We start from the raw sequence: 15,646 nt of genomic DNA on the forward strand, positions 1-15,646 counted from the left end.
GAACATGTTGTATATGTGGGACTAAGCAGCAGTAGTAAGGCTTCTTAGAGAGGCGACTAGTACTTGGACATGTGAGCTGTGGAGACGTCTTTATGTCATGGTAACACCTCCCAGAGGAGCGTGTCAGCGGCCATGTTGCCCTCCATTGGCTCTGGCCGGGACAGTGAGAGACAGAGGTCTCCAGCAGGCCAGGACCCTGCCTGATATGTGGTGAGTGTTTGGGGAACTAAATATCCTCCGCCTGTCACAGCAGCAGCCTCAGAGACACAGAGACGACTGTGTAGTTCTTGTCTGTGGAAAAATTACAAAGTGTGTGTCCCTGTGTGTGTGTGTGTGTGTGTGTGTGCGTGTGTGTGTGTGTAGCAATAAGTCAGCGCTAACTGGGCAAACAGCCATTTAGAGCTAAAGAATAAAGTGAATTTATATTGATATTACAATATGAGTGGAAACTATATCTACTTTGCCAAGAGTGCAGTGTGGGGACCATATGAATTCATTTTACAATGCAGCAACCTGGAAGCCAAATACTGTGATGTTTTGGCAGAGAAAAAAACAGACGATAATATGGCAGAGCTGGGAATCATGGGAAATATGCAGTGGATGCTTATTGCACAGACTTATATTGTGCTTCAGGTTCAGAGCTGTGACACTTTCTGAACTAAAGATTTACAGTCTGTTCATGCATGTTTCTGTCCTTACAGGAGCAGTGAAGGTGATTCATAAAGTCGACATTACAGGATGTACAGCGTGTGTGAAAGAGTCTCGTTATTGGAGCAGATAAATAGTTTGAATCTTTAGACTCTTCTCACTTTTTAGCGCGAAGGACGAGTTAGCTGCTGCTTTGACATATTCATAGAAATCTTTACATCCAGTTTGGAAATGAAGATGTTCACATCAGTTATAACTGATTTACATTTTGTCCTCTCCTCTCCTGTATTCTGTTTGCTTCACTATAACCTCCCCCCTCCCCTCTGCACTTATTTTTCCTGAACAGTTACTGCTTATAGGATGTGATGTGAGGGCAGGAGATGTTGCCCTTGAGAGGTAATTACTCCACATGTATTGAGAGTTTTAATTAAATTTGGTAGCCCGAGAGTGAAATAAGAACAATTAAATGTCAGAAGATCATCTTAAAGGATGATCTTTATATGGCTCATTAGCATGTCTCATGAGCTGAGCAGGTAATCTGATCCTCATTCTGTGATGCATGCACACACAGATTATAAAACTGACAGAACAGACAGGTAAAATGGATGTGACTATTCAATGGAGCCTTTTATTGACTTTCTCTGGGCACTGAGAGAAATTGCCACAAGTACAGAAGAGTCTGATTTCTGGCCAAAAAGCCCTGCTGGTCTGAAAAAAGCTTGCGTGGTTGCTTTTTGTTTAACTTACAGTCCCCATACACACAATGTAATCTGCTAAAAAAAACACACTCTGAAACATTTTACAGTTTCATCACCTCAGCACCTGGAAGGCAACATTTCTAATCAGACTGTCTAAGTGTTGTTAAGTGTGTGATTAAACTGAGAATACAGACAAAGACAATGACCAGTCTTTGCTGAAAATGTGCCTCATTAATGACACAGAGCTGCAACATTATGAGAGCACAACGAGCAGATTCATCAGCTCCACTCTGATGAACTCTGCACACTGAAATGAATAAGCCATTTGGCTGCAGAGTGCCTATCACCTTTCACTGTAGCTCCTAAAAATATCATTATTAAGTGAGGAACAGCAGAATCTGCATTACACAGCTGTCAGATAAAAACCCCTCATGACTCCACTGAGGTTTATAATTACCAGTGTGCCCACAGGCCTCTTACCCTCTATTATTTTTGCAGCTTTTTCACAGCATTTCTAAAAGGAATGAGTGGACCTTAATAGATGACATTTTATCCTCAGGGGAGCCTAAAAAGTGATCGTATTCTAAATGCAGGTATACTTTTAGTAAGTGACACTACTGTAGCAGGGATATGGACTCCTGGCTGAGACTTTATCAGTCAGAAAGTCCACATAAAGCCGAGCACAAGCAGCCACATGTGTAACCTGTGGCAGAGCTCCAACCTTTGAGGTTTCAGTGTTGGAGCTGCAGCTCTGCTCCCCCAGGGTTTGATGGCAGACTGAAAGACTGGTTTATCCCACAAGATGAAGAGGTCTGCGGACACAGGGGGGAGTCTGCACAGCGCTCTGCTTGGGATAAGATACACACTGGAGAGACATGCTGGGATCATTAGACACCAAAGATTCTTAAAGAAGTGAGAAACGTCCATGAACTCCACTGCAGCAGGTGATAAACAGACCTTCACTTGTCTGTTTGGAGCCTTTCAGCTGCCTGTGAATGAGCTCCTCTTGATTTGGTCCACAGTTGTTGGTTTTTCAAATGCTAATGATTTTCTGTACAGACGGCAAAAGTAATTTCAAGGTTCATATCCTGTGTCCAAAGCTACAATGGAAACTAAAATTAGGATCTTTTTAAAGACTGGTTGATGTCTTCATGCTTGTTTTGTTTAAAACAGCAAATTATTTAGTTAAAATAAAAGATAGAAAAACAGTTGCACAAAACAACTCAATGCGTGGTCACAAAAAGTCTGCATACATATTGTTCTAGAAACAATATGTCTGGTCTTCTTTGACTGCCATTTAAAAAAATGTAACTATTGTTGGGAGAAAAGAAATCAATTTATAGCCGCCACAAAATACAAGAAAGCCAGTGTTTTAAAATGCTTCTCCTCTTTATAAATACTGAATAAGTCGAGTCAATATTGTTACAAAAGGTAAAATCGATGCAGTCTGCTTATTAATGTTTCCACCAATTCTGTTTTGCCTTTGTTTTCTTTTTTAAGGTGTCAAACTCTCTTTAGAAGACACATATACTGAACAACAGCTTTGTAGAGAAACAAACAAACAGAAAATGTGCCAAGAAGAAATTAATCTATAGCTGGTTGTCATCAGTTTGTCCCCATTTTACCCTAAGATCTGTGAGAACAACAGTTCAGTATCTATTTTATCAGTCTGTGCAGTGAAATGAGCAGATCTTTGGATCTCTGCAACAAGAACATGCAGAAACTTCAAAAACAGGAAAACATTCCTTAAAAGCCTTTTTGAGGCCAATATTTCGTCCCTCTGGCATTTATAAAATGATTTAAGTTTGTTATTGATTTACTTAGTGTGTTATTTTGTTTGATTTACACTTGTGTGATAAAGTGAGAGATGAAAGTGTTTCTGCTCCATGAACACAGAGAGACATTAATATTCATGAGTTAGATGATTAATCACTTACATGGATGGGTCGTGTTACTAAAAACTCTGCAGCCAAATATAAAAGTAGCATACCAACAAGAGGTGTGGGATAAAACCTGAGGTGTCTTCTTTCTGTCTGTCATCTTATGAAAGGAGACACATGACACACCAACAGATCAGTACAATGTAAAAACAGAAACCACTGGCAGTTAGATGTCATTATTTACATTAAGTCTGTACATCTGCTTTTGTTTAAATCAGCCACTTTTGACAGATGTGTCTTGATAAGGAAGAAAATGATCTCTGTGAGTTAACTTGCAGCAGCTGATGCAGTCAGTTTATGACTTACAGAATCTTTACAGTACCTGAATGAGGTAATGATGCCATTTGAGGCGGATTTAAACACGACTCTGTTGTACACAGATTCATGTTTCCCTTACACAACCCTGCACACTGGCTCTCTGTGCACTTGCTGACAGCAGCTTGTAATCTGAAATAGTCTGCAGGCTGAGCTGTTGAGTCCCTTGTAGGAATGGGATATAGTTATGGTAGGAAGAGGGAGAAGAAGAGGGAGCATCTTCCCTCTGAAGCTTATTGAGCTGTCAGGTCTCAGTCCCGATCAGAGAGCAGTGAGCTTTCTTTGACAAGAGCTCTCTGCATGATGTGGCTGCTTTGGTGGTTATGACCGCATCAGGGAGCCCGTCTGCATATTGATCTGTGTTGATGCCGAGCATAGTCCTTTATTTAAATTGATCCATAACAGAGTGTTGCAGGTCTGCTTTCACACTCTGATCTTTCATGGAAACTATCAGACTGCACGATGAGCGAGACACAGCGAAGTCATCACAAGCTTGCTACAGAATGTTCTCTGTAACAGCCATTAAAAACTACACAGTTGGGAAATAATGAACCAAAACCAGTTGCCGAGTACGGCTGCAAGAAAATTATTTACAGCACAAACATTAATTTGACTAAGTTATGCTTTGAATTACCCCAGGACATGTAGCTTGTAAACTGTACAACAGAGGAGCTGCTGCATTATATTAACATTAATCTCAAACAATGAGAGAACCAGGTCTCATAATGGAGATACACAGTGTGCATGCAGAGGACACTGCTGTGAGAACAGTCACAATCTCCTGGCCGTGCCCGGACATTGCGATAGTTGATTTTCAGTTTGACTTTCAGCGATTAAACGTGAGGCAGCCTTTCAAGAATTCAGAAACATTTGCAAGATCTTTTCATGGCTGACAACAAGTCCAAAACAGTTTATTAAAAAGCACAATTGGTGCCCTTGGTAAAAGTCAGTCCATATTCTCTGCTCCAGTGGAATCAGTCTGCTTGGTGAGATATAATTAGCAAAACAGTAGCTGCTCCTGGCTCGGCGGGCAGAGAACAACACTGAATCAGAGCGCTGAGTTCACTGGAGCTGAGACTGAAAGAGCTGCACCGACAGAAATCAGAACATTCTGTCAACACACAGCTCACAGACAACATAAGAAGTGTTGTGTTCTGCTGTCATGATGCTGTGACCATGAGAATCAGGACATACAAAGTCACTCACACACCTGCTCTGTGATTTAAGACACAATCAGCCCAGTATGTAAAGAAGCTCCACTTCAGCACCGAGCAATTATAAAGTCATTACCTGATCTAATAAAGATGTTTCTCTGACAATGATGGATTATAGAGAAATTAGTTTACTTCTGGTTTGTTGGCAATAACTTCATACCTGCTGACAGAGATTAAGAATACAATTTAAGCACTTAATTACTTCAATGTAAAAAAATGTTATTTTAAGTGGCTGTTGCTCGAGAAAAATTCATATTAAACTGAGCGATATTATTTATGCAAAACATCCACTGTTCTGTCACCAGCGTCTTAAAAATAAAGGTTTCATTAAAAATGTTTTCTGTGACATGTTACTGAACCTGTTTCAGACTACCTACTTAATATTGTCAACCAGTGCTGTAATCCAGCAGATTAATCAAATGTAGTAATCATAATCTAATTGCTTTCAATCACTTTCAGATTGTTTTGCCTCCAGACTCAGAAAAATATTGTGTTGAACAGACAATTGGTTCCTTTGTAATTTACAGACTAATTTGAGCAGGGATATTATCCTCCTCTTCAAACATTATCAGCTGTGATTTCCCACAAGTATCTCATCTCATTACAGCTGAAATATAGCTGTTTATTTGACTGTAAGTGTTGTTATTAGAGCAGAAACACAGAGGAACACAAACTGTGTGGTCTCTGATGTTGATGTGAATGTGTTTGTATTTTGTGGCTGCAGAGACTTTTGAATTATGTGTCAGGGATTCTGTGGGGCTTTAAGTTGTCGCTAACTCTGATGGACAGTTGTTCACTTTAGTTAAAAAGAAATGTAAAGACTCCAGGGTGTGCTCCACCTCTCAGAAAGCATGCTGGGATACCCCTCAATGTTCAACAGGATAAGCAGGTACAGAGGAATAACTGGCTGGATGTTATGATACTGAGAAAGTTTTAACTGACCTCAAATCTGTGATATAGCTGATCAAGTTTATTGAGCGGTTTAAAAGCTCTGAATTTTATCTGCAAGCAAAGTAAGAAGCTACTGCAGCAATAAGTTCTCACACCTGACAGCTGATAAAGTGCAGAGATGAAACAGTAACATGGTGTGTACAGAGGTTGTGGTTATGGCAGAGGAGAACTTGGCAGTGTGATGATGTGTGCAGCTCCTAATGAGAAACACCGAGCTCACAGTCAATTGCAGCCTGAGTTAAGGTCAAACCAATTGCCAAAATACTGCATGATTGAGTCGCCCCCAAAGTCCCATTTAAAATATATCTATTATTCATGTGTGTGTTATTAAAGTGGCTGGCTGTGGATCCCCTGAGCACAGTGCACTAGAAGTCTCACGGGTCTACCGGAACCTGAAGACCCGGGACCCGACCCATCCCGATTCGGGTCCACGTATTACGTGGTCAAACGGGCCCGGGTCGTGATTAGAAAGTGTTCATGATTAAAGTGCTGTGTGTGTCTGTGTATTTTAACTTGCAACAATGTGTCATTCGCATGAGAACGTGAGGTACAATAAAGTGGGAAAAAAACGAAAGAAAGAGCAACAACGAGTTCAGTGACGTGTCACGTGACTGCAGGCTCAGAGAAAAGTTGAAGCCAAAGCCGGTAAAGATTGATACCTTCCTTGCTGATGTGGACAAAAAAGCTAAAAGAAAATGAAGATAAAAACAGCAAGTGGACCACAATACAACAGACCACCAATCAAATAATGGACAGAGAGAAATGGAAGAATAATGAGTCAGAGATAAAAGTGACTAATTTTTAGTTACAGTTAGTAAAGGGTCTGTCTTAATGAGCAGCAAAAAGGTCTTTATCACAAAAAGTGGCAGTTCATCAAATAGTTGCTGAGATAATTCAGTCTGAGCCAAAATGTTGGACGAACAGACAAACATGAGAATCACTAAAGCAACACAGAGTGAAAAGCTACATTTATCTGCAGTTCAAGTCTATTTCAAGTTGTTCTTCAGTGGAGACACTGAAACTAAACAGAACGTGGCTGAAGTCCTTCACAGATATCAGCTCAGGGAGGGAGAGGAGCACAGAGTCAATCTGATAATGATTTTGTTTCCAGTATTTTCATGAAGCCTCTCTTAAGCCTCTTATTGTCTCTTTTGTGCATCCAACTGAAAACATCACCAAGTCGAGCAAAGACATTTCAAAGCAAAGTCTGTCGATGTTTGCAGGCACATAAAGTGAGAGCTCTTTTGTCCTTCTTGTTCAAATAAGAATGAAGAGGAAACGTCTCACTTTGACCAGCAGTCAGGATTCAGCCTCAGGCAGCTTCTGAGGGCAATCGTCCACAACTCCTCTTTTTGTAGGCACAATTCATTTGCACAAATATGTCTGAGAGGAGAAGCAGCCAAACAGAAAAACACCTCAATGATGCTGAGAGCAAACACAGACCTTAATACCAAGTGTGAGACAAAGCTGAGAGAAGTGTCAGATACGCTGCAGAGAGACGGACTGTTTACCTGTGCATCTTAAACGCTCCTCCTCACTCATATCTGATATTCCACATGACATGACTGATGCATTAAAAGCCTGCGTTCACCATCACCTTTCATATAGAGTTAACCTGAAGGTGGCAGCTCTCTAAATGTCAACCCCTCCACATGTGGACCTTTTAAATGCCACCGCTCTTTATTCTGCTACTGTGGAACAGGACAGACAAAGAGAGAGAGCGAGAGGAGAGAGGAGAGAGGAGGGAATGGAGGAAGAGGAAAGAGGAGGCAGATTAGTTTTTTTTCCATCAGAGGAAACCAAATGACACACAATCAGCTGGGCTCAGCAGGGGGCTCATTTAACACTTGTAGGGGAATATGGGTAGTAAGTGTGGCTCTTTGAAGGGCGAGAGGGCTGATCCGCTGATTTGATGATGTGTTCAATTACATCAATGGATGAATGGTAGCCTTGAACTAGAGAGCAGAGAGTCTTTTCTTTGGCTCGCTGAATTAATTTTCAGTGCTTCAAGAAAGTTTTTTACACCAACAAAACATCAGTGCTGCATGATATGAACCTCTTTATTTTCAACTTCTGAAATTCTGGAGTGGAGTGAAATGTGCCTGACCACGCCCCTTGTGTGTTTGTTCTTTGTTCAGCTGTGTTTTCATTTGTTGTGAGATTTGCTGAGAGCATTTCCAGTCTTGAAGAGACGAGGAGTCAAGCATCATCTGTGATCCGTTGGTGTCCTGTAACAGCTGTCTCTGGCATCACAACATACGGATGCTGCTATCTCATATTACATCTCTGACACTCAGAGGATCAGCAAACCAATTTCATACAAGCCTGCTCAGAGGGAACACAGACGCAGGAACGGGGATCTATGCTTCAACAAAGACAAGACGGTGTTTGCAGTAGCTGGAGGGGTGGAGGAAGAAGATAATTCATAGAAGTAGATAAAAACAGTAATGGAATTGTGATGGAGAGAGATAAAAAGCTGGGGTAGTAAGGTGGCGAAGAGGTTTCGACTGATGTTACTTTCATAAATAGAGCTGATGCACAAGGAACAATAAGCTCCGAAATATCCCCCCTGACTCTGAGCCCAGGAGACAGACAGAAAAAGAAGAGCAAGCCTCAGAGCAGAAAGAGATTTTATTCTGATATCCAATGGCCGCTTATTAGATGGAGCCATCAGGCGTCAGATTGATCCAGACTCAAGACAGGTGGTGTGTTCAGCTGCTTTTCATTCCCACACACACAAAATCCAGAAACAAACAGGAGAGCAAACCCCCTCTGGACTCTTCTCCTGCCAGAGTTGTGTATGCAGTCTATTTTAAAGCCAACGGTAAACAGCACAAACCCACCACAAAACCAAGAACCCAGAAGGTCTCCTATTTTGTGATATCACTGGTTTTCAGAACAATAACCTGTCTCTGTGTTTTATTTTAAAGATGAAGCAGATGCAGAGAGAATAAAGACTTGGCCAGGTTTGCATAATAGTGACAGACAGGCTGTTGGATTGGTGAATGCAGCGCTCCATTGTTGGTGCTAAAGCTCAACTGGGACCCAAACCCCGACAGAGAAGACAGAAAGACAGATGCAGGAGGACAAATGGGAGGATACGGATTGAATGAAACAGATGGAACATCCCGTCACAGAGAGACCGACAACACAAATAAGGATGATGACATCCTGACTGTGTCACGAGGGCCTTTCTAAAAAATCTGTCATCAAGTTCACGACTCCCATTTTCCATCCATTTGATTTAAAATTCTGATAACAAAAACATGAAGTCTGACAGTTTCCTTTTCACAGCATCTTCCTCTGACAGTTTGACAGTACAGTCATCATCACTGAGGTGTCGGTCTTTCCTTAAGTCTCTCAGCCTGTCTCTCTGTCTGTCTCTGTCTGTCTGTCTGTCTCTGTATCTCTGTCTGTGATTAGCAATCACTGCAGCCCAGCCCGGTCTGATTCTGAGTGGAAAGCCTTAATTCTCCCCACATGGTGCCCAGACATCCAGACCCTGGTGCGATCGCTCCTGGTAAACACACAATCACAGCTTCTCGTTAACACTCAGAAGTTTCCATGTTTCATCTGAAGGAAAATCACAGCTGAGTGCTGCTCTGCTCCCTCGAGGTCCACTGTTTCCTAATGACTCTGTTGTGGACGCCTGACAGCACATTTGTTTGTCCAAAAACAGTTTGATGATGTTTGTGTTCATGGGAAATAAGATTATAAAGAATGAATGCCTGACTAATGGTGGAAAACAGTGTAGTTTTGATGGTTAGTTCAGTTAAATCAGGTGTATGCGTCTAACCAGGCAAGCTATGAGGGTCTTCTTTTGAAACAGTAGGATAACAATAGTAGTAGATTGTAAATAAAACTCGAACCAATCCAATCAGAAGCAGAGAAAAGAAGGCACAGTTGTACTGGTGGCATTTTTTATACTTGAGGGAGGCTTTCTTGATAACCACTGGAGGTTGTCTTTATCCTAACCAAAATTTTTGACCAATCGCACACGGCAGAAAGAGCCGCTGGGTTCGTCTCAGCTCAGTGTCAGACAAGCTGACTATAAGCTCTAAAATATCCTCCAACACACGCACCACTTAACCACAAACAAAGAACAAAGATGTGCAGCGGACCTCTGGCTCTACGTATTTAAAATTGCATAAGTGTTCAAACAGTGAAAGTCAGATAAAGAGACTCTTGACTCTCCTACAAAAAGCTTCAGGTTTTACACGAAGGCGTTTGGATAATAAATGAAGCTACGGTGGGAAATTAAGTATTTCTAATCAATCCGTTTGGTCGACTTCTCAGGGAAAAGTCCTCTGAGGTGGAGTTTAGAGACATTTTCACTGTGAATGTAAATGACACACAGCGAGTGTGTGATAGGACGACAACACATACAGTAGTGGTGATAAATCACATCCAGGCAGCAGAGAGTGAAGATAGTTTACCTCTCTGCTCCTCAGAGGAAGAGAAAAGCTGCTTCTGCTGAGACATTTGAGTGAAGAATTTCAATTTAAGTTAAAATGTCAGGAATAAAAAATAATATCCCTCGACAGTTATACAGAAGCTATAATACAGAAGCCTTTATTATATAATCAGAGTGGATGAATCATCAGTTTATGTCTGCATGAAAATATTTCAAGCTGTGAGGAAATCATTTTTCTTCCAGCTTTGTTCAGTTTTCTTCTTTTCTTCATAATGTAGCAGAGTTTTCTTTAAGACCTCCTGCTGAGTCCGTCTGCTTTGGAAATTGTCAGCTTTCTTTGATGATAGAGTTTCACTGTTCGATTGAACAACTGTAGTTTCCTCCCCAATCTGAAGCTAATTCAAAAGCTCTCATCTGCCAACCCGCATCCCTCCCTCTTCTGTCTGCTTCCTCCCGCTCACCCAGCGTGAGCCTTCTTAAACTTTAATCATCTCATTTTCGATACATTTCACAGCATCTCGTCACAAGGTAATTCAAAAGAAGTCTCCCTCTTTTGCCCAAGTATTTTTTCTCAAGATTTAAAGGCTCTTTGTAAAAATAATAGCTAAACCACAGCTAATGCACTTCAGAGGTGATAAGTGAGAGGTCATATCAAACTGTCCAGGCACTGTTACTTTAGTTGCCTTAAAAAAATTGGAGGTTTATATATCATACACGTATGTAATATATCTCATTGCAACTTGTCTTGTCACTTTCAAAAAAAACACACAAATGTGTTGATGTGGGTGCTCCAAAGAAAGAAAGAAAAAGAAGAATCTCTCACAGGAGTCCTGCTTCTTGTGTGTTTTATTCCTGTATTTGACTGAGTCAGAGTGAGGCCATGACACCTGCTGTGCTCTGATACCATGCTGTGTTGGACACAGTTTGGGCTGTGCTACAATCCACTGTCTAGCTGACCTGCTGAAATCAATAAACAAAAAGTCACAAAGTCTGATTTTGTTTCAACACGAGCTCTATTGATCGGTGCTCTCACTGCTTGGAAAAGTGTGATTTCTATTTTTCATGACGCTGACCTGAGCTGAAAGAAAAACTTTTTGGCAAATATCATAAAAACAACTTGTAGACAGATATGTTTTAAAACATGCCGAGTATTGATAAATAATTCAACATACATACTTCTACTGCTTTTAAACATGCATTTGGTAAGAGAGTAACCACTGATTGTTATGTAATATCAATAAATTAGGTCTCTACTGGATAACTGCATCAAGATGATTCTGTGTAGCAGACGAGCTGCTGTTTTACCATTTAGATTTTAGTATTCACAACCTCCCTTGAGGCATGTGTCACTATTTAGTTGTTACTTAGAGTTCTGTTGTTCTTTATCTCCCTGGTGCAACAGCTTTTATTTAGCTGATGCATAATTCACAACTTAGGAATTATTTAAGTTAGGCTGCAGATACAGATCCAAGCTTTTATTGTTTCTTCAGAGATTAGCCCTGCTAGCTTGTTGATAGACATATCCCCTGGCACGAAGGACCACGGAGAGAGCGCTGCATCTGTCGTTCAGACTCTTTGTAACCCGCGACAGCTTTGATGGAAGATCACAGAAAGAGTGAGAGAGCAAGTGAGGACATCAGACAGCTGAGAGGAAGAGAGAAAGACGGGCTTCTGTTGTACTGGCCGGCTCTTAAGGCCTCTGTATCATCTCTTAGTGGATATCTCACTCTTGGTATTTTTACCCTTTTTTACACACAGTTCAGCTCTATTGCCTGCACTTACAGAGGACTGCCAAAAGCAAGACAAAGTGAACAGGAAAGTCCCTGATGACAGCTGTCAGAGCGGCATCTGGGGAAGGATCTGCATTACATCTGCTTCACACACACACACACACACACACACACACACACACACACACACACACACACATATACTTTACCTTTAAACAACTGTGCCCTCACGTGCGAGGCGATGCACCTAATTGCTGTGGCAGCCATTGAATGATGACAATGGCCACAGTGGGAGTTGGTGAGACTTTGTTGGGTGTGTGTAATTATTCAGACACACAAAAGGAGGGGCCGACACGGTGCCAGAGCAGATTTACTGTGTCTGTGGTCAGTGCATTCAGAAGGGTATCTAATGATGTGCACTTACAGGCTGAATTACCAGAGCAGTGTTTACCTCTGCTCTGAGAGCGCAGGCCCCACCGAGAGCAAGAAGGAGCCGGGGAGAGAAAAAGCCCACATGGATCTGCTGAAGTTCAAATTAAAGCAAATGATCTGATAGAGAGGACGAGTGCTGAGAGGAAGATGAATGGTATCCATTCGATTCTCGATTCAAACCGATTCACGATTCACAATCAATTCCCTATTTGTTACAAAGGGGTGCTTATTTCAGGATTTACTCCAGTCTGCTGTGTGCTAAGAAAACCACAGTAGCAAATTATTATATGACTTTAAAGCCCAGTGAAATCTGTTCAAGATTATACTGCTTTTATGTTTGATACAATAATGTAAAAACACAGAGGCAACCTTAGAAACCTAAAAAAGAAAAGTATTATATTTTAGATTAACTTGCAAAATAAAACATTCTTTAGTACTTGACTTCAACATTTTAAGAAAAACAAGTTCAAGTTATGTGAAAGAAGAAATACTTGAAAAAATAACCCTGTTAAACTCCTATTTTGTATGTTTTTCAAAACAATCACACAATAATGCTCGACAGCTCTTTCAGACATCGATTTTCAGCTTGTGTGGGCAACTGCAGATTCATGCATGCATGGAGCCGCAGGCAAAGGAAGGGGGAGAGCACACACGTACAAACTTTACGGCTCTTAACAGTAGTGGTCAGACATTTATTTGGCTGCGCTTTTACAGATTTTTTGTTGTTCTATTATGATGTGGTTCATCGTCTGTTTGCTTGTTAGGGAGAGCACCACCTCTAACCATCACTTCTGACAGCAGCACCCATCTGGGCCTCTCTGAGGTCATTTACATAATGAAAAAAGAAAATTACCAAGAAGGCAAAGGCAGGACGAGCCGACCATTTGGCTCAGAGAGAAAATGGAGATGGAAAGAAAATGGTTTGGCAAGAATGGGGCATTGAACAGAGAGAGAGAGACAGAGAGAGAGAGCAAGCTGAGGGGCTTGAAGAGCTGAGACAGCTGAACCATGGGGACGAGCGTGCCAGTGAGTTGGACTGTACAGAAACATTTGGTGAAAGTGAGAGAGGAGGAAGCTGAAAGCCTGAACAGCAGGAGAAAGTTGGAGATTATGTCCAGTCGGGGAGTTTTTACAGATCCAAAGTTGAAACAGGGAGAGACAAAGACGAGAAAGAAAGTTGAGAGAACAGGAGGAAACACTGAGAGGTTTCCAACACGAGTCAGAGAGAAGCAGGTGTCGCTGAATATGATTGGATGAGGCTCTTACCTTGGCCAAGGATGGAGCCACCGATCCTGCTGCTGTGATGCCCCGCTTGACCGCTATGACGCCGCTCGATGTTGTCACGGCATCTGTAACCGGGGTGGGGAGGAGGGAAGGGATGACAGGGAGGGGGAGCAGCCCCGGACGGTTGTTACCATTGACAACGGTGGAGGTACAGCTGTGATTGGCTCCTCCATTGTGGAGGCCAGAAGGACGGATTTCTCTCCGCTCCCAGGGTCCCCGGTAGTCCCTCTCAAAGCGCTGGTGGTGGCGTGACATCACTTCCTCTTCCTCTCACAGGGAACAACGAGGGCAGGCCTGCAGGAGACAGAAAGAAGGACAGTTTAAGTCAAGTGGATTTTTTTGTTATTATTAAGTGTCTAAATGTTGGCAGTGTTTCAAAGACAGCAAGAGGCTGCAGGACATAGAACGAGTGAGACACCGGGTGAAATAAGGAGCCAACATGTTGACGTTGAGGTGTAAACATTCACAGCATCTGGTCCCAATGCACCCGACTGACATGAACACACTGCAGCTCATTCATTGCCTTTAATTCCTTTTCTCTCAGTCATTAACGAGAGCTGCGACAACAGGGAGAGACACAAGTGCTGCTAAGCAGGTCTATAAAAACACCATCAGTGTCAAAACTTTAAGGAGCTAAATGTGTCACGTGAGGCCTCTACGCTCAACAACGAGAGGTTAAAACAAAGCAGCAGAGTGAGACACAAACAGGTACATGCTCAGGTAAGTGTTCCTGAGGACAGCGCAGCAGCATCATGACCTTGCAGGTCAAAACTCATTCATCTGAACAGACAAATACTCCTGCAGTTTCAGCTCATCTCATTCATCTAATGGCTGCTTAATTCAATCACATGGCCCTTGAAGTGCATGTGAGGGTTCTCCCCTTTTTCCAGCAGAGGAAGCTGTGATGGGCAAAGAGGCGACAGTGAGCTGGAGTTACATCAGTATGGGGTACAGCTGCTATTGTGTAGCATGAGCAGCGTATCACTCTATATTATATCATAAATCAAAGCGGTGCAGGATCTGAGCAGTGAAATCCATCACTGAGGGGATTGTAGCTCGTTGTACTCCTCCTCACCAAAGGCATGTTAAGCTTCCTGAGCCCTCGATAACAGATGAAATAAATAATCAACCTTAAACCAGGTTCAGCAAAATCCCCAGGTCTGTGAGGAGAGAATGACAGCAGATGATAGGTCTTTATTCTGCATGCTGGGGTCTGTCACGCTGCTTCTTGCCTCACAGATGAGCGGAAGCCTAGAAATGCCTATGACATCTCTCTCTCTCTCTGTGTGTGTGTGTGTGTGTGTGTGTGTGTGTGTTTGTGTGTAAGTTTTTCCAAAATTAGCATAATTATTCAAGTGAATGTGTGCATGTAATGTTTTGGAGATTTAATGAGAACATGTGTGCAGCACAGAAAGTAAGAGTCTTGGAGCTGGCTGTTAGAAATGAAAGCTTCTTCACAAAAGCTTGATGTGAGCGATACACAATGCAGCCTGTAGTGGGAACACTGGCCCTTCTGTTCACCCACGAAAACTCTCACTCTCTTCTTTTTTTGTTTCCCATTTTTGCTCCATCATTCTTTTTCTTCTTGCATTGTATTCCCTCTCTCACCTTCATTTATTTCTCTCTCATACAAGCTCTGCTCTGTCCAAACACAGCAAGCTGATGCGCAGCAATAGAGCCAGACAGAACGACTAAAAGCTGCGGGCCAACAATCACTCTCTCTCGCTCATCCTGCAATAACTTCTATCCCTCTCCGCTGTTACCACTTTTAATAACCTCACCTTTAACAAAAGAATCCACTTGGTCCCTGAAAAATTGTGCATGCATGGTGTGAGTCAAAAGGAACAATGGCAAAGTTAGTGCCAGGTAATATTTTCTTATCGGCCGAGCTCCACACCTCAGCTGAGAAATAAGAGGGCAGCCGGAAAATTCATTCAACAGAAAAACAGTAGAGAAAAAAACATAAGAAAGAGACATTATCTCCACAAGAGTCAGAATTGGGCGCAGAGTGCTTTCGCAT

The 15,646-nt window shown here is 42.1% G+C and overlaps 1 protein-coding gene across 1 annotated transcript in view; it reads right to left on the minus strand.

Annotated features, from left to right (window-relative positions):
* The window catches only part of LOC138612876 (kelch-like protein 29), an 86,840-nt gene extending 72,959 nt beyond the window's left edge, over positions 1–13,881 (minus strand). Inside the window, exon 1 of the mRNA XM_069686384.1 lies at positions 13,609–13,881. Within this exon, the coding sequence (XP_069542485.1) occupies positions 13,609–13,881 (273 nt within the window). The remainder of the gene's footprint in view (positions 1–13,608) is intronic.
* Positions 13,882–15,646: the final 1,765 nt, after the last annotated feature.

The sequence above is a fragment of the Semicossyphus pulcher genome, unplaced genomic scaffold, assembly GCF_022749685.1.
Source record: "Semicossyphus pulcher isolate SPU_LCO1_2020_fin unplaced genomic scaffold, fSemPul1.0.p SCAF_11, whole genome shotgun sequence".
Lineage (NCBI taxonomy): Eukaryota > Metazoa > Chordata > Actinopteri > Labriformes > Labridae > Semicossyphus > Semicossyphus pulcher.